The 24,835-nt window shown below is 48.0% G+C and overlaps 8 protein-coding genes across 8 annotated transcripts; 1 reads left to right on the top strand and 7 right to left on the bottom strand.

Moving 5' to 3' along the window:
• Positions 1-2,064: 2,064 nt before the first annotated feature.
• On the bottom strand, positions 2,065-3,774 carry Aud_006780 (uncharacterized protein; the record flags this gene model as incomplete). Its single annotated transcript, XM_043291677.1, has 1 exon — positions 2,065-3,774. One exon carries the CDS (start codon positions 3,772-3,774, stop codon positions 2,065-2,067), a length of 1,710 nt encoding a protein of 569 aa, XP_043147612.1.
• Positions 3,775-4,333: 559 nt separating this feature from the next.
• Positions 4,334-5,553, bottom strand: Aud_006779 (branched-chain amino acid aminotransferase; the record flags this gene model as incomplete). The annotated part of the gene is made up of 2 exons (XM_043291676.1): positions 4,334-4,516; positions 4,576-5,553. 2 exons carry the CDS (start codon positions 5,551-5,553, stop codon positions 4,334-4,336), a joined length of 1,161 nt encoding a protein of 386 aa, XP_043147611.1.
• A 2,240-nt stretch (positions 5,554-7,793) lies between these two features.
• Positions 7,794-8,465, bottom strand: Aud_006778 (glutathione S-transferase family protein; the record flags this gene model as incomplete). Its single annotated transcript, XM_043291675.1, has 1 exon — positions 7,794-8,465. The coding sequence occupies one exon, from the start codon at positions 8,463-8,465 to the stop codon at positions 7,794-7,796; it is 672 nt and encodes a 223-aa protein (XP_043147610.1).
• A 2,176-nt stretch (positions 8,466-10,641) lies between these two features.
• Aud_006777 (uncharacterized protein) lies at positions 10,642-11,697 on the bottom strand (the record flags this gene model as incomplete). Its single annotated transcript, XM_043291674.1, has 1 exon — positions 10,642-11,697. One exon carries the CDS (start codon positions 11,695-11,697, stop codon positions 10,642-10,644), a length of 1,056 nt encoding a protein of 351 aa, XP_043147609.1.
• A 3,772-nt stretch (positions 11,698-15,469) lies between these two features.
• Aud_006776 (RICIN domain-containing protein) lies at positions 15,470-15,925 on the bottom strand (the record flags this gene model as incomplete). Its single annotated transcript, XM_043291673.1, has 1 exon — positions 15,470-15,925. One exon carries the CDS (start codon positions 15,923-15,925, stop codon positions 15,470-15,472), a length of 456 nt encoding a protein of 151 aa, XP_043147608.1.
• Positions 15,926-17,594: 1,669 nt separating this feature from the next.
• Aud_006775 (cytochrome P450) lies at positions 17,595-19,283 on the top strand (the record flags this gene model as incomplete). Its single annotated transcript, XM_043291672.1, has 2 exons — positions 17,595-18,795; positions 18,862-19,283. The coding sequence occupies 2 exons, from the start codon at positions 17,595-17,597 to the stop codon at positions 19,281-19,283; spliced, it is 1,623 nt and encodes a 540-aa protein (XP_043147607.1).
• Positions 19,284-20,120: 837 nt separating this feature from the next.
• Aud_006774 (uncharacterized protein) lies at positions 20,121-21,068 on the bottom strand (the record flags this gene model as incomplete). The annotated part of the gene is made up of 1 exon (XM_043291671.1): positions 20,121-21,068. One exon carries the CDS (start codon positions 21,066-21,068, stop codon positions 20,121-20,123), a length of 948 nt encoding a protein of 315 aa, XP_043147606.1.
• A 738-nt stretch (positions 21,069-21,806) lies between these two features.
• Aud_006773 (PAF acetylhydrolase family protein) lies at positions 21,807-23,044 on the bottom strand (the record flags this gene model as incomplete). Its single annotated transcript, XM_043291670.1, has 2 exons — positions 21,807-22,512; positions 22,593-23,044. The coding sequence occupies 2 exons, from the start codon at positions 23,042-23,044 to the stop codon at positions 21,807-21,809; spliced, it is 1,158 nt and encodes a 385-aa protein (XP_043147605.1).
• Between the last annotated feature and the right edge of the window lie 1,791 nt (positions 23,045-24,835).

The raw sequence follows: 24,835 nt of genomic DNA, 5'->3' as shown, positions 1-24,835 counted from the left end.
GTTTACAGTGCAGATCTGATCATACATATGAGCTCGTTAAGCTCAGTGGGTCCACGTAGGGCGTGCGCGATGCTCTTAGTGTTTGCCGCCAGGGCGTGCATCCAGGGCGTGCCATCCTCCACTTGAGTAAGTCACGTCTGTAGTAATATAGCCATTGCTTTTGTGGGCCTGGTACGAAGAGGTCTTTTGTTATCGGTAATTCAATTTTAACACCTCAGTCTTAGTCAGGCGAAGAGCTACAGGCTACTTCATCGAGGAACAAAGCGTGAAGCAGCTACCAGCAGCGATAGTGCACATTCCATACCCTTTCTATTTGTGAACAGTATCATCTGGCTGCAATAAGCAGGGTGCAATAGTCGCACATGAAAATGGGGTCTCAGAGGCGGAGTTTCCCTCAAGGGGTGCGCCTTCTCCAAGGAAACCCGTGGAACTCTTCAAGGTATTTTGAAATCTTCCAATCCATAAGCTTAATTCTTCAGATGCTGACAAGGTGTATTCATAGCTAAGAAAAAACCACATTGTCCTGGCAGGGACGATATTCGCCTTCAACGGCTCCCTCGGTGCTTCACTTCCCTCTGGAGCTTCATTCACCATTGCACAAGACCTTCAAGTGTCTCAGAACGACACTCAAATCGTGTTATTAAACTCCCTCTACCTCGTGGGTTTTGTGGTCGGTCCGCTGTTCTTTGGACCATTGAGCGAGAGTGTCGGTCGCCGACCAGTCCTTGTTGGAACATATCTTGCATACGCATCCTTCACCCTTGCTTGTGCATTATCACCCACATTCGAGTCTTTGCTGGTTTTCAGATTCTTCTGCGGAGTGAATGGGTCGGCCCCAAATGCGATTCTAGGCGGTCTGTATAGCGACATTTATAATGAACCCGACGGGCGTGGCAGAGAAATGGCTATTTTCATGTTCACGGCGATCGCCGGCCCGATGATAGGGCCTTTAATCTCAGGGTTTACCGTTCTACTCTCATGGCGCTGGGTATTTTGGGTTGCTTTAATTGTTGTCGGAGCAGGATTTCCCTTTATATTATTCCTTCCAGAGACATATTTGCCCGTTCTTGAAAAGGAAAGGCTCATAAACCCCCAAATGAGCGGCGGCGCATCTCGCAGTGCAAAAGCACAATTTCCGGGGCGGAGAATATTTATTCGACCATTCTCTATGCTATTGAAGGAACCTATCGTTTCACTCACATCTTTGTACCTCTCAGTTGTCTATGGAATACTCTTCTTGTTCTTCCAAGCTTACCCCCTTGTTTTCAAAGGTAGGTGGCATTTCGTGCTCATTCGGAACTCTGATTTCGTGCGCTGATGGACAAAGGGTTATATGGACTGTCCAACAGTGTCAATGGCCTGGCCTTTATCCCCAGTGCGTCGCCCCCGACTCAATTCAACGGCAAAATGCTTACAAAGCAACAGTGATTCTTGGGGCCTTCCTTGGCCTATGCCTTGTGCTGGTATATGCCTCATACCATAGGAAGGCTCTAGCAGAAGACCAGTCCTGGGCTTCGGTAGAGGAATATCGCCGACTTCCACTTGCCTGTGTCGGTGCACCCTCGTATGTATAGGAACCCAGTCATTTGCCCAGCACGTTGCTTATCCATGATTCGATGAACACAGGATCGTGGTCGCGCTTTTCTGGCTTGGCTGGACCTCTGATAGGTCTATACACCCAGTTTTACCGATGATGGCGGGCGTATTTTTCGGTTTCGGCTATCTGCTCGTTTTTACTGCGATGCTGAACTATCTAACGGATGCGTATAAAGAGGCCTCAGCGTCTGCACAGGCAGCTGCTAGTGCTACAAGAGCCATAATGGCCGTCGTTCTGCCATTCGCGACAACCCCTATGTATACCACGTTAGGTATTAGCTGGGCTAGCTCACTGCTGGGATTCTTGGCCATGGCACTGGCTTGTATACCGTTTGCTTTCATCAAGTATGGGAGGTTGATTAGGCAGAAAAGTGATATTCCTGTAGAACCTTATGAGTAGGCCCGCTTAAAGGTGCATACCAGCTTGACGTGAAATTGATGTACAATGTATAAAACCTGAAACTTGAACTACCTGTTCACAAGAGATTGCCCCGGAGTCTGAAAAGCGCCATTGCTACTATGCTCACCCCGGAACTTAGCCAACCACTCCACATTATCAGCCAACGTTTGGTTCCACTGGTCCTCAGAATCAAACAACAGGCGTCTTGCTTCTAACTGAAACATTTCGTCGGTAGGGATGATACCGTTGATCATCATTCGTTGTGCATAATGGCTTAAGTGACGGGTGAGCACCTCGGTGTAACTATCCAATTGAGTTTCTTGAACCGGTTGCAGGCCCGTCTGCGGAGATTCCGGAAGCATTTGACGCTCGCCTGCTGCATCCAAAAATGTGGCTCGCGACAGCATTTGAGAAAGATGATCATTCACAGCCCCATTGGTGGCCGAGAATGGGACAAAAGTTCGCGATTCAAAGTCGATCAGATATGGTGGTACGCTATGTGTGACCTGTGCCGCGATCTCCGGCGGGAAATCATGGTCGCCTTTCCATTGGGCCATAGTGCAGCCCTTGCGAAAGTGAGACGCCAGGTGATCGGCTCGCTCGTCCCAGTTGTGCATCCGACTTTCGCAAAATCCACACCGGGAAGGGAAGTTCGTAACAGTACGTTTCCAATCATCAATTAGAGGAATAGTATCGAGGTGGTGGAAGAGGCGCAGGTGCTGAATAAGGTGATCTTTTCTCCGAAATGTTCGTAATTGTGGCTGACAGAGTCCATGGTTGTGTTTCTGAAGATGCTCTAGAGTTGGATCCAACTGGTTGCAATAGGCACAGTGGGCGCGACCGGTTGATTGCAATACCACGCACCCCCCAAACGGTGCACACGCCCAACTCTCCAGATTGAGATGAAGAGACTTCTCGTGACGCATCCAGTCAAATTTGCTTTTGAACTTATCACAACAGAACGTGCAGCAAAATATGCGAGGGTTGCTGGCTGAACTTCGCTTCTTTGTCCTTAATCCTGTCTGCTTCTTCCGAGCCTTTGCAGATGCCTGGTCCGAAGCGGCTTGGCTGCTCTTAGACAAAGTAGACAACCGGGATCTGTTGGAACGCTGAGAGGATGCACTAAGGGCACTTCCTCCACTAGTTGACGAAGGTGCCTGGGATGTTGGACGATAATTTTGGAATATGTCGCCAGACCTAAAACCAGGGGTACCACGCCCCTGAGATTCGTCGCAAGAGAGTGGTTGGTTTTGTAGCGCGTTCTTAATGGCCGATAAACTGGCAGCCTCAGCTTCAGGGGGTGATTCCTTCCAGCGCTCCAAAGGATCCGCAGGCCTCCCATTAGGTATGAAAACAACATTTGTCTCTTGGTTGATCTCCTGTATCAAATACTTGCTTTTTCGCCGAGGAAGTTGACCTCGGAACGAATTTTCCAATAAGGGTGGCGTTGATATTGATTCTCTGTTGTCGATAGCTTCACATGGCGCACTTGTGGTATACCAGGATGAATAGCCAGAGTGTATTTGAGTGACTTGGCTAGGCCGATGTGCAGGCAAAGATTCGGAATTTTCCTGGTCCCTCCAACCAAAGCCATCAAGGCCTTCGGGGCTGAAGCCGTCATAGGTTGCGGTAAAGGAGTCCGTGATCTCGTTCGGTGGCTCTTCATGTGTGGCACTCCCAAAGGGCAATATGGCAGCATTGAAGTCAAAATCATTGACGGAACCGTAGTCTGCATCGGTCTCCCCAAAAGCCTGCGGACTCGTGGTGTTAAGCAGCATGGGCGTACATGAGAAGTCAGGGGAGCCAGGGTAATCAAGTAAAACGGCAGATTGAGGTAGCTCTCTGTCCCCTGTAAAATCTAAGGGTAGATTAGTGTTTTGATCCCCGAATTTTGAAGCACGCAAAACTTATACAATCTGAATCACGGCGGCACGAAGCAGCCATTTCCGATAGCCTTCTGCTTTCCTTTGCCACAGTAGTGATGGAAAGCCGGATGCTTGGACAAATGGTATTTGCACCAAATTAGGTATCGCTCAATATCCGAACTCAGTAGTGAAGGGGAGGACCTGATAGCGGCAAAGAAAAAAGTTGGGCGTGGATAATGGATGAATCCTCATCTGGCGGGGTTGGGGAGGGGGGGAGAGTGGCGAGCGGGCGTGGGCGGTGTCTGCTCCGAAGCGGGCCGCGCCGCTTGGGGAAGTCGTTGCCCCCAAGATGTGTAGATTCTACAGTTTCTACCTAATGCCAGAGAATGAAGTTCCACGCCTCAAACCAGCTATGTTTTAGATCTTATTCCATTCACAAATCCCAAAAGCTATTTTCTGCAGTAAATAATGGCTACTCCTTCAGCTCCTTCTCGGGCACCTCTCTTGCCCATTCATGCTCCACGCGCCCATACATAATATCGCCCAGCCATCCCTTCAGTTTTCCCGTGATTTCTGCTGGTGTGCCACTCGGACCGGTTGGAACGTTGATGTCTCTTCCGCGGTGATGAATCATAGAGACTGGAGTAATGAACCACTGCAAAAATCATTAGTCTCTAACTTCATTCATAGGCTGAGAAGAGGACCATGACTTACAGCTGTACCAGCGGCGAACGACTCCAATAGTCGGCTCTCCGCCGCTGCCTCCTGGATTTCACTTATGGTGAACTTCCGCTCCGTGACGTCGAGCTCATTCATTAGTCGCTCCCTCGCCAAATCGAGGCAACTTCGGCGAGTTACTCCATCCAGGATCAGCTGGTCGTCCAACGGTGCAGTGATAAGCTCCTTTTTGCCATCTTTGCGTTTCCAGACAACAAAGAAGTTGCTTCCGCCTGCCTCGGTGCAATAACCTTCGGGACCATACAACCATAGTATCTGGTGATAACCCTGGCGATAGGCTTCCTGGGTGGCCAGTACCGAAGGTCCATAGTTCGCACCAACCTTAGCATATCCGAATCCGCCTACCCATGAGCGTACCATATCGTCCGGGCTCGTCAGTAGGCGTTTTCCGCCAGTCGGTGTATCCATGCGAGCCATATAGCCGACAATGATATACAGTAAAGCCTCCGTTGGTTTTGCAACCCCAAGCTGGGAATCTGTGCCAATAATGGTCGGGCGAACGTATAAAAAGTCTCCAGCGCGACTCTTAGGGAGCCATTTAGGACCATCCACCGAGAGCAACGCGTATATAAGCTTTTCCAATTCGTCTGGGTCGAATTTAGGAAGAGAAATCCGCTCGGCAGACATCAGAAGTCGGCGACAATTGCGGTCGGTCCGGAACATTCGGAGTTTGCCGTCGTGGCCACGGTAGGCTTTGAGTCCTTCGAAACATTCGTACGCGTAGTGAAGGCAGGATGCACTTGGAAGTATGCTGAATGGGCCGTAGGGCTTCAACTCTGGGACGGACCAGCCGCACGTGGCACTCCAAGACGCAACAATCATGTGGTCTGTACAGATTGTCTCGTGGGTGCCTCCAAGGGTTTTGGCATCTGGTACATTTCGTGGAGTGGTGGTGTAGGTATATCTCAACTGAGACACGTCGAGCGGTTGTACATAATCCATATGGGAACCCATATTGCGAAGACCGATCTATGACAGTGAAATCACTGACAATCCATGCTGCTTGTTCTCCCGAATATTTGTATGCAAATTTCCAGCGCAGCTAAATTTTTCGCAGGTCGTGAAGAGTGGTCCTGCGCCGGAGGCACGCCCTGTGGGGACCAGATTAAGTTGACACGCCCTGTAGGGTGGGCCCGGATAATCACGCCCTGTAGGGTGGGTCGGGTAATCGGTGGAAACGATAAATATCCATTCCTCCTTTTCATCGCTTTTCATACCCAGCCTAGACCGTCCGCCGTCGCCTACTGCGTGCTACGAGTTTCACGTCCAAGTTATTTCAATCCTCCCTATTATTTTTAGCCTATATTCACATGCCATTATCGATGTAGGAGGGTGGTCCTCAAAGTATCGTTTTACTGTATTTCTAATGAAGTTAAATTACCGGCAGAAAATTATGGGGGATAGATACCCATCAAACGCCACTAGGACTCGCATAGACTAGACTTAGAATGTTGCTATAGTACATTTTTGGACTGACGGTACTAATGTCCCATATTGATGCGACATTTCATTGGGGAATTTGGGGTTGCCACACATGATAGTTATCTACACTGACTTTACGGAGGGCTTCTTCCCTCCTACAAGTGTGACAGTCAATTGGTAGCCTCAAAAGGTTAGCTCATGGTCCCTCTGTATATGGAAACTACTGTAATACATTCACATTGCCTTCTACAAGGGAGCGCGGACGGGCCCTATATGATCCGACGGTGTAAGACCATAGCGACAGGTGACCCGTTGCGGCCAAATTATACTCTCCTTGCTCTTCTTGGCTGCGCGAGGTCCTCTCAATAGATTGTAAATTGAGCCCATTTGTTATAGCACGTAGGATAGTTGTATTCTGCAGGTTACAATCGATAAGTGAAAATGCTTGGGGGTTTCCATTGCCGGTATCGGTGAGAGCTAAAAACAGCACATATTCACAGATTACTTCTGGCGAAGGCATGGAAGGGCTTCCAGGAAAAGAAATATGAGAAACACCAGTATTCTATTCAATGACTTACCAGCTTTATGAACGCTAAAATCTCGATTTTATGCAAAAGCTGGATTTCATGGGACTCTATTGATGGCCCATCGTGGGCCTGACGAAGCCTACCTACCACTTCCACACTATCCGGTCTTCAATCTCCTGCCAGACCAGTGGCAGTATCCTTCTGTTTTGTCAGTTTGCGGTTAGATTTCAACGGTCACATTTCAGACACCGAGGTACATGGTAATCCGAAGGGGTCAACGGCGGGATACATCAACGATAAAGACCGCCAAGAATGCAGCTTACCAGACTCGGAGTGCTCTGCTGGGCCGCCTGATTAACGTTCTTCAGGATAGGTTACTAATGTAACACTAATATGTGAAAGCTTCTTTCTTCTTCTTTGCTCTGGAACTGGCCGACAGTTCGGCGGACATATCGACACCTGGATAAGGTTGAAGTACCCTATGTGCTTTCGACATCCTAATCAAAATAACTGGGCGTTTGGGTTGCTCTAGATAATGCATAGCCGTAGCATGAGACTCTGCTGGCGCACACAACTTATTGAGTCCAACTACCTTATAGTACTATCCATCTTCCCTGTGCGTCACAAGAGCGTGTGGTATGCCTTTAAGTACTTACGCGCGCGAGGTATATTCTCAAATAAATATGCGTCGGCTACGAGAACTAACGGCTAAGGTTGTCACATTATGATATCTCCTTCCCGAAGTCCTTCTGGGAGGGCGCCAGAATTCCACGGGAGTTGGCAGCTGGTTCGCGGGGACAATATTTGTAGAAATGTGCATTCGTAAACCACTCTTCCCTGGACATTTTGAGATAATTCAAGCCTTCAAAATTCTCAGGTATGCTCCTAAGCCCAAACCTTGCAAGTAGTAAGTCAACTTTAGACTTATTTAGATGCTTGGGCACCTCTGACGAGATATTCGGCCTGTTGTTACCTCATTTCCCGATTTTAAATTCACATTCCCTAAATGGAACCCAACTGAAATTCGGAACTCGTCTCCGTTTACAAAATCAGCGCGAAAAGCAGTTGAGTAATCCATGGCCAAGTTGTACAACACGAGGTTCTATTCACGGCCTGATCACTGCTAGTATTCGTAGTTGCGGCTGACTATCAAATGTTGATAGTGCTTTTTTCTAGACAAATCTTCCAAGTATCAAAACAGTACTCGACTAATTTTCCTTCCACGATTCTATACAGTCAACCGTTTTAGATAGCAGTCTTTTCTTTCTCCGCTTTCTCAATAGCCGTATCTTGATCCCCAAATGCCTTCCTAACCGAAGGACGCTCGCTCAACCGTTTGAACCATGCTGCCGCGTGAGGAAATTCTTCATCCAGGGTCTCGGGGTCGGTAGCATAGCGCTTCGCCCACCGCTGCCAGGGCATGAACGACAGATCAGCATATGTGCACTTATCACCCACCAACCATTCACGGTTTCTCAACACATTGTTCAAAACGGAGGTCACACGCCGAATCTCATTCCCATAACGCTCAATGGCGAGCGGAATTCGCTCGGGCGCGAAACGAGCAAACCACCCTGCCTGGCCATAGTACGGGCCTTGGCCAGACATTTGGAAATGGAGCCATGCTCTGGCTTCATATTTGCGATGGAGGTCAATGTACTGAATTGCGTTCTCAGGGTCGTAGTTATCAACGAGGTATTCGACTATGGCGCCAGATTCAAATAAAGTGATGGCATTGTTCGGGTCCTCGATTGCGGGGAGGCGACCGTTGGGGTTCAAATTGATGTATGGTTCTTGCTTGACCTCGGTGAAGTTAACAAAACGGGTTTCATAAGGGAGGCCCAGCTCCTCCATGATGATAGCCACTTTCCAAGGATTTGGCCCATAAGGATGGGAATATAGGACGACAGGAAGCATTGTGATGACGGCTGATCGGAAACAAAAATAGAAGTTGGATTTCGTTGCGGTGTAAGCTCTCATTATATATATCTTCCTAATTAACCCAACAACACGGTGTTTGGTGGGACTTTCGGCGTTTGATGCTGAGAGGAGTTTAATAGCCTGCTGCCAGTGGAACGGCACGCCGATGTTTCGTGAGCCTAGAATGTGGAGCTCTCATTTCGTGTTTCCCATCAGGATAAACATGAAGAACTGGGGATGGATATTGCGTAAACAGCCAGACCAAGCCACGTTGTAATATGATTACGCACCCTGGTTACCCGTCAGTCAGGTCCAGCCCTCATAATAAGGCAAACAATAACTTCTACGATTCTGCTAGTGATACCGAGACACCGAGATACAGAAACGCCGAGACGCTCCTGCCGAGATAAGAAATGATCACTATTTGCGTTGTCGACAGTCACCTTCGTGGATTGGTATCAGGTTTGGGATAACACTACAATTGCCGATATAGCGATGTCTCCCAATGGTTGATCCAGACGCCGAATTCCAATGATGAGAAATGACGAAAGCCGATTGGCTGCAATATGTAACTAGCTTCATATCCCCACATCAGACACCGCGCCTCAGCCAGATCATGTTTATCCATGGTTAATTCTGGAACGGGAGTGGCTATTGTAGCGGCGGAGAACGCTTTAGACTGTAGCATTTGTAGATTAGGACGAAAACCCAATAATTGACTGGAGAGAAGGTGCACGGAATCAATTTCTTAAGGAGTCGCGATTTGTTAATTGGCAAATTTAGGGATATGGCACATTTGCCTTTCACCTCAAGTCAAGAAAGGTGACATGGCCTCAAGTTGCATATAATTTCAGAGCTTCATGCTAGACCAGGGGCGTATGCGATGTCCCCAGCACAAAATATCTTCGGGACAGGAATCAAGCATGCGCTGATAACACCCAAAATGGTAGTTCCCTAGGCCACACCTAGCTCATGAATCATCTGGCTGGCAAAAAGTGGAAATATCGCCCCAAAAATAACGATATAGCAGAACCTCTGAATAAGAAGAAAATACATCACACACCCAATCAGGGAACTTGCGCATACAGCGCTGAGCCAGGGATTATTTGGGCGCACTGTCCATGCATACCAAAATCAACCCCAAGGGATAAGTAATGCTCCAAAAATCATGGGAGGCAGCCTGGTTTCAGGGCTACAGGACCCGTTTGCTGAAAAGCAGTGGTCCTTGAAATATGGAGTAGAACCTATCGTATACGACAATGCCAATGGGTCCGATGAATACGGGGCCTTTCGTACCCGACTCAAAACCCGTATGGTCACCAGCATAACCGCAAACGCAAAAAGAGGTGATAGGTCACAGGCATCATAAACTGGAATTTGTGCTGTAATTTTCCTCCGCCGTAATACATTCACGGGATTTTGTGCTTTTTGTCAACACATTTCCTCTCATATTTGATCTCCCAGGAAATAAGAAGTGGTTGTAATCATTTAAACCCTAATACACTTCATAACCTTGTAGTCTACTAGAGTAAGCATCAATAATTTAGAGCAGCAGATTTATTGGTGATAAAAGGAAGTTAGCTTGCCTAGGTAGGAGGAAAGAATATAAAATAGAGTGACTGAGAATATTTTTCTTAATTTCTTTGTAAATTCCTTAAACTAGCTATGGGATGATCTTAAGGGAGAATATAGATAATTCCCTTTGGCATATGCCTCTAGGATTTTATATGATCTCAAAGGCTAATGACCTCAATAGACTAATGATCTTAGATCATTATTTTGCGATCGTTATGATCGATGATCATCCATGGTGATCAGATCCATGGTTATAATCGACGATCATCCATGGCGGTCAGATCCATGTTAATCGACAATCACCCATGGCGGTCGGATCCATGGTTCTCACCGACAAGTTTCCCTTCATTTTTCGTGTTTGCGCAACTTTTAACTTTTAACACATCATGAGTTGCCCAGAAATCAGACATAATAGATACAGAATGATAGGCAAGTCAGAAAAGGGGAAAAAAAAGAAAAAAAAATGGCTGTTGCCCTGGTTTGTTTTGTTGACTTTTCTTGCTGGATCCCTTTCTTCGACTTTGTTTTTGGTGCAACGCAGCGTCTGTGATTTCAAGAAATGACACTTGGCAGCAAAAACCTTCCTGGTTGGCTAAGACTAGTGTGCAAAAACAATCGGTTTACCTTCTAACTTTCCTTGCTGAGAGTTATAACTCACGCCATCCACCTTCAACCCTTGCTCATTAAGAAGAGTGATAATGTCACCATCACTTGAGAGAGGGAGATTTGGTACTTCAAAGCTTCTGGTAGCCATGGAGTTCAAAGCTGCATCACCAGGAAGCTCTTGAGCCTGACCAGCTGAGTTATAGAGTTTCCACGATGCCAGGGATACCTTGTGGCTTGTAAAGTTCGCAAGACTGACTGATTTTTGTTTTTTGATAAATGCTTCCTTGATACCCACTGAATTCTCAGTGAGTTCTTTGGGTAGGAATTCACCCCATGTCAATGGCGGTATAGCATGACCGGTTTCGTTGTCAGTGTGCACAGCTTGTGATGCAAAAGCGAGAAAAACCCCAGTCCATTGACCAGTGTCCTTATAATGGATGAGAAGGCCTCCATCCTGGAAAACTCCATCATCGTGACGGAATTTCCCTATGTTGCCCTGGTTCATATGCACATCGTGCATTCCGTTTCTTGTATTGAAACAGGCGCCAAAAATGTAAACTTCTGCCCGTTTCTCAATTGATTGCTTTACTTCAGGCACCAAGACATCAATCATATCATTGTTTGGACCGGGAATGTCATGGGGAAGAACGCGACCACTCTTAGTATCAAACAGGCCAGATCGGATATAGTCTAGCCCTTGGCCATCAAGTTCCTCGAGAGGGTGAAAGCCGAAATCCAGGTTGGCTAGGTTTTGAACCATTTTGTGCTCAGCTGTTTTATAATTCACCCAATAAGCAAGTCGACTGTCCCGATCAATAGATTTGATGTTGATCGCAGCGCGGAAGAGCCCAGGGATTTCCTTCGGCTTGGTTTTATTTGGAGGTTTGTGTTTGTGTTTATGACGATACTTGAGGTCGAATTGTGGCTCCATTTCTTGGTTATCATGGTAGTAGAGCGATAGATGTGGGGACCTTGGGTCATCCAAAGCGCTTTCAACCTCGTAATGAACGGGCACCCCCTTCCAAACACCGTAGTCTTTGACAGGCATTCTTGTCGTGAAAAAGCGACAATGATAAAGGTGATTCAAATCTTAATCGGTCTCAGAGTTTAATCTCATACGAAGACATGTAGGATTCAGGAGAGGAGCTGGATGAACCTTTATAGGTATGACCAGCATTCAGGCAAAGGACTTCACAGACGGTCATCCCTGGACACTTACGTGTCAGCTCTTCTCGAATCCCGTCATCATTACAAACTGTGGGATCTAGAGTGGTCGACTTCACAGTCACACCATATCTTCATGGTTTAGTGCAGCCGAAGTTCTATGGGTTACCTCGGAGGCTCAATATTTGACGTATATGTTCCATTTTTGTCTTAATTGGACTATCCTTCTCGGACCCGGGAATGATCAGTCCACCATTTCAATAGAGCGCAAACCCTAATACAACCAAGAAATGAATTAAGTTTCTATCAAAGTAAGTCAATTAAGCTGCTGCTTGATGGATAACAGAGCCGAAACCGTTCCAGAACTCTCAATTGCCCAGACCAAGTGTCATGTGGGAATTAGACAGTCTAAGTGTAAAGCCGTGAAATTAAATAAACTGAAAGCTTGACGAGCTTTGATTCGGCATTCAATCTAGACGTCAAGGATTCCAGTTCCCGTCCACAAGTAGCATTAGCCACTAGCGGGACCGTGGCGGAGCACGGCTGCAATGCATATTCGTGCCATATATACCCTCACCGCAAACCTCTGAAAGGTCTTATAGAAGCTGCCATGAGAAAAACCACGATATCAATACATTAAGGTAGGTATAGAAATTCAGCTGATCTATTAAGGTCCGCTCACTCAGCCGTTTGGAATTGGCTTGGCCGGTACAAAGCAGAGTTCTCCTCATGGCTTTCGTGGGGAGTTCAGTAGGCCCTGGAGCTGTGCAGCTCAGTCACATTGCATATAAAATGGCGCAAATTCCTAAATTTCAGCTTTACACACACCTGGAGCCATAGAAATGCCAAGCCGAAATAAGCAGCCATTAAATCAGAGCTTAACTCCTCAAGTGGGTCTCTCTACAATTACAATGTTTAAACAATGGCGCATGATTACCGCTGCCACTTCGGGTTGGTGGATCAGATAAAGCTACGACCCATGACGTATTCACCTTGGTCATGCAGACATGTTCAGATCTTCTAAAATCTGTATAAATATTTACTAATAATATGGTGCTTACCAGAGAAACTTAGGGTGTAAAGTCATATTATTAAATGTACTGCAAACGGCCAAAGCCCAGACAGCCCCGCTCCAGCGGCGAATTTAGAATATTCGCTTGCTAAGTGCTGGCATAACGGAGACAATCCCTTCTTGTCGCATGGCTGAGTCGAAGAGGTAAGATATAGCTAAGACGCTATGAAAGAAGTTTATTTCCCTTCATCTGAACTTTTTTTTTTTTTTTTTTTTTTTCTACTTTTTTGATGTATCTATCGTGCTAATACCTTTATTCTATTACTGTCGAGTGGCGATGTACCTGAAATTCAGAAACAGTTTAGGAGACGGGTTGTGTAGATTGTCCTAAGTTGCTGTGCGACTGGTATTAATGAGACAGTGTTCTGTGTACCTACTTTCTTCCTCTCTCTCTATGCTTAGTGTTCTCACGAAATGCTACCATGTCGTAATGTCTTGAAAAGCATCTGTCATAAGTATCTCCAGGGATCTGGATGGGAATGCCATTTTAGAAACTTGAAACCCGCACAGCCAACCTTTGTTCAGCTAACTGAAAGTAGAGCTGCAACAGACATTCTAATAATACTCAGATTTCCGGAACCGGTGCATAGCTGATCACATACTGTCACTCCAATGCCCTATTACTCATGTCACGGAACCAGTAGCCCTAAATTGAGTTTATGTTGATGTGTGGAGCGCAATGTTTTAGAATACAGTACATTCCGAAAACGATGACTTGAGAAGTTATATCACCATAGACCTGAACGCTCATGTATCCCTAGCCATCAGTTTCCTTCACAGGACCCTCAACCTTGATTCGAAAGATTATTCATAACTACACCATCTGTGAGGACCCTCCAGTGAATACAAGGCAAGCACAGTCATTCTTATGGAGGAGATAGCAAAGAGATTGTCCTGCGTTGAATTTGTGCCACTGTAGACGGGTGCTTTCCTCAGAGCCTTTGAGAAAATTGTGGCCTACGCCAGCGAGCTCCGTGGCGGTCAAATCCCTGATGTTGAAATTAACGTTACATGACGACTTGCAGGACCTTTTACCTGTAGAGGACTGCTTATTTTGGTAGTTGAGCAACGTCATTGACATCCGTGGCGCTGGGATATATACGTTGAAAGAAAAGCAGGTTTTAGGCATGCACATACAGACTACGATTGGAACCACCACTTCAAGAATTGGCAAGGGTCTTTTGTATACGATTATGAGCTCTGCCTTACAGAGACGGAAACGTAGCGGAAATTGAGGTTTAGTGATGGAATTGTATTTAGTGCTTTTAGTGAAACTGCAAGTTCAAACAGGATGTTAGTTATATTAGTGAAAGCAATTAATCAGGGAGAGCTGGAGCCTATTAGAGATCCAAATACATACTAATATAGGCCATCAAGACTCCTGCTCACATGTAAAGTCTCATCTTTCCATGTCCTTGATGGGTCAAGAGATTCAACGAGTGTGGATAAGGTCACGCATCTCTTATTGTTCAAAAGATTATTCTCATGCTCATCTTCCCCGCGCAACTGAAGTCTAGAACGTAAATGCAGCCCACATCCTGAAACACAAGGTACACTCCAACTATAGTCTATGCCCCGTTTAGGATAGGCGGCGACCACCTGGAGGTAATCTGGGGTGAGCGGGTGATCAGCAGGTGATTAGGGTTAATCAGTTGAGTTTAACTCTATCTCTCTACTGTTTGTGACTGAACTACCAGCAACTCGCGTGCGCCCTAGAGGTATCGAAAGCCACTTGCCCAGGGACATTGGAGATTCCTAGGGGTAGACAGATGATACCCCACGATAGCGAGTGCAACTACAGACAGAATCACTTTGGTTAGACTTTGTTTCTTAAGATTCAGCCTTCTCTCTAACGGGTTATTATCAGTTACGGTCTTCCGCTCATCCTGAACCTTCACCTCACCGCTAAGAATTTCTGTTTCAGGTTAGGTCTATGGTGTAATGCAATAACTGGGCTTCTTAGCACAACTTGATTCATAAGAAGAAGATGAAGGACTATTCTCAGGGCCGAGGCTCACAGGGCAAGGGCAGCCAGCACCTATTCCTTATATTTTATGAACAGGTTTACTCAGCGTTTAACCACGCTAGAAAGAACGGGAGCTACCGTGTACCAACAATATTACGCGCCATTTCAACTCTTCTGACGGTTATTCGTTGGCCATCCTTGCTAGGGCAGAGCAAATAAATTCCAGATAGTACCACATCTGTTGACCGACCTTCCTGGCAGATTTGGAGCTGCTTGGTCAGCCCTTGCCTGGGGTTAGAATATACTATGATGAGTCGTCCCATCGCCTGGTTGTTGGAAAGCGTCGCCAAAGGCATACACTGCCAAGCAGCACCGGCACCTGGACTCATTGCTTTTCCCTTTACATGCAGAATTTGAACAAAAGGCTGAAAGTCGACCAACTTATTAGGCATATATAGACTGAATATGACCTCGAGCCGTCGGATATCAAAAGCTGCCAAAACACTCTTGCAGTGGTCGAGTTATAATGGTTCAAGAATTGCGCTTTAGTAGTAGTTGCCGCTCGGCCGTTTTATTACCGAACAGGATAGCACATGAGCATTCTCAATTACTCCTTGTTCAGACACTCTCAATAGGTGTGATTGACCAATGCTTCCCCGTATGATCCCCATCGCCCAAGAAGAGCTCGTGTGTATCCGCATACGTGTCAAGATGCAGCCCGGGGCCTGAATATGCGTTGCTCAACTTCCACGTGCCATCACCCCAACTCCCGACTGTCCACTCCTGTCCTGAGTAATTCCCGTTTGTTGCTAGGTGAGGTTTGGTTTTAATATCCCCGTACACGTCCAGAACCCTGTTTTCGCCGAGAAACATTGTGTACAGCTTGAAGGTCCCAGACGGCAAGCGAAGGAATCTCCAGTACTGGCCGCTGTAATTTCCAGAAGGTGCCATTTTTAAGAGCCCTTCTCTGTTATCTGAACCATCGTTTTCCACGTCAAGGGCTGTGGAGGTGCCAAGATAGGCGTTTGTGAGTCGGTACCAGGTGTTAGGGTTAGGGGCAAAGGAAGCGGTCATGGTGCTGTGGAAAAGATGAGAGGTTAAATTCGTATGTAGATTCAGCAAACCCCAACATACCTCTTTGCAGTAACAGATGCCACTTAATAACAATAAGATATTACGTTCGAACAAAGCGGTCGTTGGAAGTCGTGGGAAGCTTACCTGTGAGCGACTCGAGGGTCCTTTTAAACCCTTCTGAAAGTGATATTTATCGCTAATTTTTACCCATCTTCTTTTAATCGCGGAAGCGCCCATTCCCGACCAAAGTACGACTTTTCTGCGCTGTCGTACGGTGCGACTAACGTAGCCTAGACCGCAAGTGTCCTAGAAGTCCTACCATAGTGTCACTAGAAGGCTCGGTCAAAGAAGGGCATGGTCACCGACCAAAGATTGTCCTGCCATGATAACTGGCTGGCGGTGCACTCGAACCATAATTTGTATCGCCTAGTCTAGAGCTGCCACAGTGTCTCAGCCAGCCAGATCGCTTTCAGCTGGCAGTGGACGACAAAGTGCCCAGAAGGAGAAACCAGAAGGAGAAACCAGAACAAACACCAAAGAACAACATAATCGCTCCCTGTTGCCGGATTCAGGCTAGTATCCAGTTCTAGGCTCAGTCCTTTGCGAGCAGACAGACAGGGTATCATTTCCCGCCAGTCACAGTGTGGGCTTTGCCGCCTTGTGTATTGACGGATGAAAGTGGCCGGTGTTGCTGTACAGCCCCCCGACACATGGTGTCAGCCAGTCAGCTACCGGCAACAGATCGTGGAATCAGCCAGACACAAGATCAGGAAGGACCAGAAATCAAAAACCACTGAAGGAGTGACAGGGCACGCCACATATTGCTACGTTTGAAACGATATCCCTCCATTTCCCGGTCGTGTCCAAGAGACCATTATTTTGCTCGCGGCACTCTGAGTTACTCAAGGCGACGACTGGAGCTGCAGTTGTCCATTGCTGATGTGGGCGGGGGTGGCGGGGTGGTTGTCACACCCCAGCAGCAACTCCGACAAAGGAATTATCTGGTCCACACAATCAAGCTTCACGCCCTTCTGGTTTACATTGACGAGCGTCCATGTAAGGTGAAGTTTTACGGAGCAGCTACCTACTGGCGATCTGAGCTATTCTCTTCGCAAGGAATAAACCAATCTGGGTAGGGCGAACTATATATCAAGTGACCTCCAAAGATTAGCCGCTGGTGAAGACAGTGTTTGCAGGCTGTGGTGCTTCGCGCTGTCAGGGTCCGCACGGATGTCGCCGGAGGAACAAACATGCAATTTCTTCGGGTGGCTAGTCTCAAAGGAGAGTACCCAATCTAGCAGGGTGCATTCTGGGGCTATTATCTATTATTAGCTACAAGCACCAGGAAGAGGTTGGTGGCAGTGCTGGCATGACCATGACAGCACAAGCACAGCTTTACTACGAGAATCGAACAGAGCTGTGCCACAAAATCCTGTGTGCAATTTGGGAGCGTGTCGTCTCTGTTGATGTTGGGAGCCATGATATGGTGTCAAGCGCAGTGGTGGTACTAGGTGGATAGTAGCAAGGGCGTCTTTATCACACAGTTTTGGTTATCTGAATGGTAATTCTTACATAAACTAATCGACTGGGATATCATGTGGATACGTATACAGGCCTCATGGCTGACCTCGCATATGCAATGTCAGCCAGTCTACCGCACATGTCAGCAATGCGGCACAGCAAGCTGGAAAAGGATCTTCACTTCTCTCTGACCTCTTACCTCGAGCTGTCACAGACCTACACAATGGAGCTCCAGCCCAATCTCGTAATCCTCCTCCTCTTGGCTGCCCTGGGGATAGCAGGCCTATCTATCCAACGTTTCCTCACCCGCCGCCAGTTTGCACGACGCCACAGATGCCAACCGGTCGCGAGATGCTCGAGCAAAGACCCCTTCCTCGGCCTTGATACAATTCCCGGAACAATCCGCGCAATTAGGGGACATAGGATTCTCCAGAGAGGCTGCGAGCTTTTCCGTGAATATGGCAATACATTCAGGGTCAAGGAGTTGCACCGAAGTGCAATCCTGACAATTGAGCCAGAGAATATCAAAACAATTCTATCGCTAAGATTTGCGGACTATGGTATCAGCCACCGGCTCAAGCCATTCAAACCCCTGTTAGGAGAAGGCATCTTTACTACAGATGGCGAACACTGGGCCTCCTCTCGCGCGCTAATCCGGCCTAGTTTTGCCCGTGAACGGGTGGCTGATCTGAGGTTATTGGAGGGCTTGATCCAAGATTTACTTGTGTTGCTTCCGCGGGATAGCAGCACAGTAGACTTGCAAGGGCTGTTCTTTCTGTACACACTTGATGCGGCGACCGAGTTCTTGTTCGGGCAGTCTGTCGGCATGTTGAAGGAAAAGAAGAGCACAGGGGAATTTGGCACGTCCAAAAGGAGCACAGGGGAGCCCGGCTTTGCAGAGGCTTTCCACTATTCTCAGAAGGCAGCGCTCACTCGGTCCACGCTGGGCCCGTTGAGTGCGCTCTACCGCGATCGAAAGGCTGACGACTGTAATCGCATTTGCCGGGGCTTTGCACAGCAGTTTGTGGAAGAGGCTGTTTATGCAGCTGCGACGAAGAAGGGAGAAGGAGAAGAAGAAATAGAGAAAAAAAGGGAACAGAAACGTATCTTCTCACACGAGCTGGCGTCACGGACATCTGATCAGCGGCGAATCCTGAATGAGCTGATGAATGTCCTCCTGGCCGGGCGTGATACAACAGCTAGTCTCCTTAGCAATCTATTCTTTGTTCTTGCAAAGAACCCACGGATTTGGAAGAAGCTGCGTAATGAAGTCAGTGTCTTGCATGGACAGCCACCGACATACGAGCAACTTCGTGGGCTGAAGTATGTTCAATATTGCGTGAATGAATGTATGTACAGCTTGGCCCCCCTGCCTTTGCCCATGTTGCTTCTACTAACTGATTTGCATCCTGCAGCCCTCCGTCTGCATCCTGTTGTTCCTCGCAATGATCGCGAAGCAATCCGAGACACTGTCCTTCCCTTAGGTGGGGGTAACGACGGCCTCTCACCGGTTTTTGTCCCTAAAGGGACCCTTGTCGCCTACAATGTCTACGCCATGCACCGCCGGGCAGATCTTTACGGCCCAGATGCGGAGGAATTCCGTCCCGAGCGCTGGGAGGATGGCACGCTACAGCCGTGCTGGGGATACCTGCCTTTTAATGGCGGACCACGAATCTGCATTGGCCAGCGCTACGCGTTGACTGAAGTGAGTTACGTCCTTGTCCGGATGGTGCAGGAATTCCGCAGGCTGGAGAGCCGTGATCCAGGGCCTTGGGAGGAGAGCCTAGCGTTGACACTTTGCTCGAGGAATGGGACTAAAGTTGGGCTTATTCCTTGACTGTATTGTGATGTATATACCTCTAGTGAAACACAACCACATTATCCTTCTCTAATCCCCCCCCCACCCCCCCCCATCTCCTACGAAATTAAGCTCGATGTGAGCACTATTTGGGGATGAAAACGAGTGTTGCGGCGAGGAAGGTGGCGTTTCAGCATAATAGTGTGGATTCCTTGAGCGAGGTTTTGGTTGCGCTTAAGGATGAGGAGGGTGGGTTTGCTACGGGGGCGCAGTCGGTTCTTATCTACGTAGAGTCGATATATAGTATGGAGGGGGATATTTGTCCGCTAATGGAGATGGTGGATCTTGTCAAGGAGCTGTTTCCAAGTGGGAATGCGCAGTTTGTTATTGATGAGGCGCATAGTAGAGGTGTACTGGGGCCTAGAGGAGGTGGCTTGGTGAGCTTTCCGTTGTTGGGTCTCTGGGGGTTTGCCTTCGCTGATAGAATTGTTTGCAGGTCCAGCAGTTAGGACTGGAGAAGGAGATTGCCATTCGAGTTCATGTGTGCAGCAAGGCTCTGGCTTCGACTGGAGGTGAGTACTCAACGACGTCGTTGACCACCCATCGTACTAACGAGCCTCCGGGGTCATTCTCTGCAATAAAACCTCACCTTTATTCCCAATGATCGCCTCCATTTGCGCCGGCTACCAACTACTGACGAGTGGCGCCACAGAAGAAGTACGTACGAGAACAATAATCATACCAACCACAAGCTAATCCAGAGCAGGCCCACATATATATACAGGACCTTAGTAAGAATGATAATATGATAATTTTTTATATAATAGATCCACTATGATAGTAGAATTACTGCTCCTTGCCCGCAGTTGGATCAGGCTAAGTCAGGGCCTTGAAGGACTTTGTTAGCTGATCTTCAAGGTCCATCCATCTCTCAAGGACCAGGATAACCTCCTTCCAATTTCCGTGCGTAGCCGGGTATTGTGCCTTTCCAGCCAACAATGCCTGTTGCTCCATGATTGCAGCAGCATCCACCAGGCCAGCCTCGGCTAGGAAGTCCCTCGCATCTAAGTAACGCCTCGCCGCGAGTGGGAAAGTGAATTCAGCAAGGTCATTCACGACACTTGGCAACAGATTTTTCACAGCATCAATAGTTAACTGCAGCGCTAAGACCCCGCCTGATGTACCAGGAAACATGACATTGCTTTTAATTTGGTCCTGAAGTATGCCAATCGTGCGCGCAATCATGTCTGGCCGGGAAACATGCTCAACGTGATGAAAGTGAGAGCGAAACACAAATGGCTGGTTGATATACTCTATACCTTCACCACGCCACGACTCAATAAATTCTTCTAGTGGTAGGAGCACGGCTGGATATCCCGCTGGGTCGTGTAGCAACACCGTTCCCTTGTCATCGTCCACGCCCAAAACCACGACGAAGTGGTCGGCTCCATTAAGCGCGGTATGATTTGGATTGTAAGAGAGGTATCCCATATTGAGAGGGCCAGCTAGAACAGGCCCATGGATGACTGCTTCACGCAGTGCTAATAGGGCTGAAGCAGCATCGTCACCGCGGTGGTCATTGCATGTCCAGCCCATCGTCTTAAGGGCCACATTGATACCGTCGTCAGGATTCGTGTATGGGTTATCGAAATAGGAAACAGGGCCAGTGTCAAGGCAAATGAACTGTTTGCCAAAGGGCATTGTTGTGAGACACTCAATGAAGCCTGACGAAGGTAGCGATTGCGCATCGTAGCCAGAGGCTAGGAGGACCATGTACAGGCTGTGGGCATAGCAGTAAGGGCCACCACCGGTATAAGAGAACATGATTGTAGTAATGTACTCGTCGCACTAGGTATCAGGATGGATACACTCGCGATATAAGGTAAGTTACAAATTGGATTAGTTACAATTCAGCTGTTTAAGTATGCTGTGTGGAGATTTAGGCAACAATTTCTTGACCTCGTCCAAGAAGAGCTCTATTGGCTACAAATTCCGTCTTTCGGATGTCTAATGACATAGGGTATAATCCAGCTAATTTAGCCTTAAAGTTCATCCATGCTTTTTGCGAATTAGTCAAAGCTGGTGTACAATGAGTATAGGCTTTATCCTGGATTTGCTTGTTGTCCCGCCTAATAATAATTGATCGGATCAAAAGAGAGTAGGAGCCCATAAATCTGGCGGTGGCAACGCTAGATGCTCCTAGCCATAACCTTGCGAAAGCCACTAGCACCTTGATAACGCCCGGGCCGGTGAGTCCGTAAGTAGGTGACAATGCCAAAATGAGGCCGGCTACTCGCGGCATACAGGGCGGTTCAGTTTGTTACACCCTAGGATCCGTGTCCGCTGTCAGTCAGTACCTTGGGATCTGAGCTAGCCTCTACCATGTGATTAGGGGGCTGAAAAGGCCAGGACGAGTTATCTGGTACTTCTTTATTTAGAGGGGCCAACTCAGGTCTGTGTTAGCCGCCAATTGCTGTTATATGTATTGAACAAGGCTTCTGAATCAGGCTATAAATGTATTATCGCATCCTAGTATTTCCTTAACTAGGTATCGTACTGGAGTTAATTTTCTCCAGTGACCTCAGGAAACTCCATACTGGACCGATCTAATAACTCGCGTTTCTTCCCCTTCAAAACAAAGTCAAAGAATCTGCTGGTATAAGTAGCAATAGCCTGATGGGCTCTTCCCCCATCGATACTCCCCAAGAATGCGGCCGTCTGTGCCGGAAATTCCTTTCTGAGACCAATCAAATCAGCAGCCACCGCCAAATCCGTAAACGTACCATGCGTACTACCACCAAGCATGAATCTTCTCCTAAAACCCTTCAACTTCGGCCATAGAGCACCCCAGCTCACATCAGTTGTCAAATTCTTCCCTTCGTGCGCCATCAACATGAAGGGCTTATCCAATCCCCGGTCGATAACAGAGCCGAAAAATGTGCCGTCCAGATTGACACCCCCCAATAGACGGGGATCAGAAAGCATAGCCTCTGCTGCGGTGGCGCCGCCAAGGGAGTGACCGTAGATTCCGACTTTAGAGGTATCCAACCCGCAAATTCGGCGTGGGATGAGCCTAGAGATGACAGATGGGATATGAAGCTGGTCGAGGACGAAGGATACGTCTCTCACTCGGATTTTCAGGTCCGCTATGATTTCGGCATTGGTTGTAATGTTTGCGGCGAGGATTGTGGCATTGTTGGGGAATGTTACGATGCCTGCGTCGTAGGGATGGTCGATGGTTACGACGATGTAGCCAGTGCTGGACAGTCTGCAGGGAAGTGAAAAATTAGCAAGACATGTCGACTTAATGCTCTAATGAATGGCGAACAGAAGGTAGGGAAAACGCACTGCTGTGCCATAGCACTGTGCAAGAGTCGAGAATTTCCCAAGCCAGGTGAGAAGAGAATGAGCGGAAATTTTGGCCCTTTGATGCGGCGACTAGAACCTGAAGACGGACAAGGCATGCAGGTTTGAAGTGTAAGTGAGCCGAAGGCGCCGGCTGGGATGCCAGCCTGTGCGTACTGTTCATCCTCGAATGTTGCGCTGATGGGGTCCATGTAGGACGTCAGGGAGGGGCAACAGCTTGGTGGAGGGACAGGATGAAAGAGAGAGATCATCAGAGTACGTGGCTGTGGCGTTGCGGCGTAGGGATCCAAACGATGATGGTCGACGAGCTGGGTCGTTGCGATGCTGGTGTTGTATGGGCCTCCTGTGGCAGGGAAGGACACCGCGCTGATGCTTGGGAGAAGCTGGGTAACGAGAGCGGCGAGCAGCAGGTGTTTGTCAGAGGGCTTGAACATCGTAGCGAACAGTGAGGGGCAGAAGAGGAGAATTGTGTTTGATGAAAGGAAAATGAGAACCTAATTATCAGCAGAGAAAACAGAGAGAAGCTCTTCGTCTTATATAGTTTCTGGAGTCAGTCCCACGGACGCTGTGGCGCCCGTGGGGTCTGATCTTAGCTGGGTCATCTTGATATTCATACTACCTAACAAGGCAATAATACAGCGCGCTCATGGATCCATTCCGCGAATGTGTAATATGCTCGTCTTCAGCTCACCACTTGGTTGATGACTGCGGAGGCTCTGATTTCTGTGCCAAGCAACTAACTGCGTTCGAATACTGCCTCTTCGGGAAAGGCGGATATACGGGTACGTCTTGGCATGGGGAGCAACGACCTCTTTGCTGGATCTGTTCCCCGAACCTTCCGCTCTGTATGAATTATGAAGAGTCACGAGGCATTCTCAGGTCACTTCCTGCCCAGAACGACTGCAAATATCTCAACTTCTAATTGTAATTTGAGACATGGCTATACTGGGACCACTCGATCGGCGTACTGCTCGCACCAGATGCGCGGCATGCGCTCGACGCAGAATCAAGGTCAGTATTCCCTTCTCATGGAATTTATCAGCAATCCTGTTTGTTCCTATGCCCCTCCATTTTAACCCTCAGTAGTGCGAAGGTGGTCCTCCCTGTCGTTATTGCATAAAACGAAAACAGCAATGCGTTCCTCAAGAAATTCAGCCGCAGGCTAGCTTAGTCTTTGTTAATGTCTCCGCGCCATCCAAAAGGTCCCACTGTCTCTCGCCGGCAACTTCTCTTCCTGTGCTTAGGCTCTGCCCCAAGGTTTCCGAAGGGAGCCCGACTCTCTTTGTAAAACATTTCTTCTCGGACTTTCTGGCAAGAAATGACTTTGGAGGCCCCCTGGACCTCGGTACTGTCATCTCGGAATTCCAGAGGTCCCCCAGCCTGTATCAGGCATCGATTGCTCTGGGTGCACTTGATCTAAGCAAGAGGCCGCTGCTGACTATGCCTCTGGGGAGGAAAGATGCGTCTGTAGGAGCATTAACGGCCTACCACACCTCGATCGCCCAATTGAAAGACGAGATTGTAAGCAACCGGGGCCCACGAGATGTCAATCTATGGACCACTTTCTTTCTGGGGTTGTTCGAAGTAGGTCAACAGTGCCTTTGGCGAAAGGTGTAGCGGAAGCTGGCGGTTAACTCTTCAATTAGCTCATGCAGGATATGACTGGAGAAGGCTGGGTGAAGCATTTCCTATACGGCACGTCTAAAATGCTTCAGCTTCGCGGTCCAGAGGCTCATATAGCTGGCCCCGGGAGGTCATTTTTTCTCACAGTACGGGTCTTCGAGGTTTGTCGCGCTCTCATATACTCTGAACCAACTTTTCTCTGTCAGCCGGAATGGATGTCACTCATGGTGAAAATTGAGAACGAAAATGACGACAACGAGTGGCACCCAAAGGAACTATTATTCGATCTGATGATCACATGTTCTTCGATAAGTCACCGGCAAGTACACTCGCAGGCCCTCTACATCTCATTGCATGGTTAACCCAGCGTAGGGTATGGGGCCTGCTCAAACCGGGCTCCAAATATCCAAGCATGTTCCTTCACAACGCCCTCCTTGAGCTCGCTGATGAAGGTTTTGTGGTCCGGTCCGCTCTTACTGATTGGTATGGGAACTTCCAAAAGTGGTCGGCCGACACGGGTACGCCTGAACATGATCCGCACTCCCTTCTCGCAACAACCTATTTTCACGCCATCTCCATCTACCTGTCCGGCATCTTCGACT

Source organism: Aspergillus udagawae, assembly GCF_001078395.1.
Source record: "Aspergillus udagawae IFM 46973 DNA, scaffold_4, whole genome shotgun sequence".
NCBI classification, from domain to species: domain Eukaryota; kingdom Fungi; phylum Ascomycota; class Eurotiomycetes; order Eurotiales; family Aspergillaceae; genus Aspergillus; species Aspergillus udagawae.
Note: the sequence above shows the minus strand (reverse complement) of the source record. Positions and strands in the feature narration are given on the sequence as shown.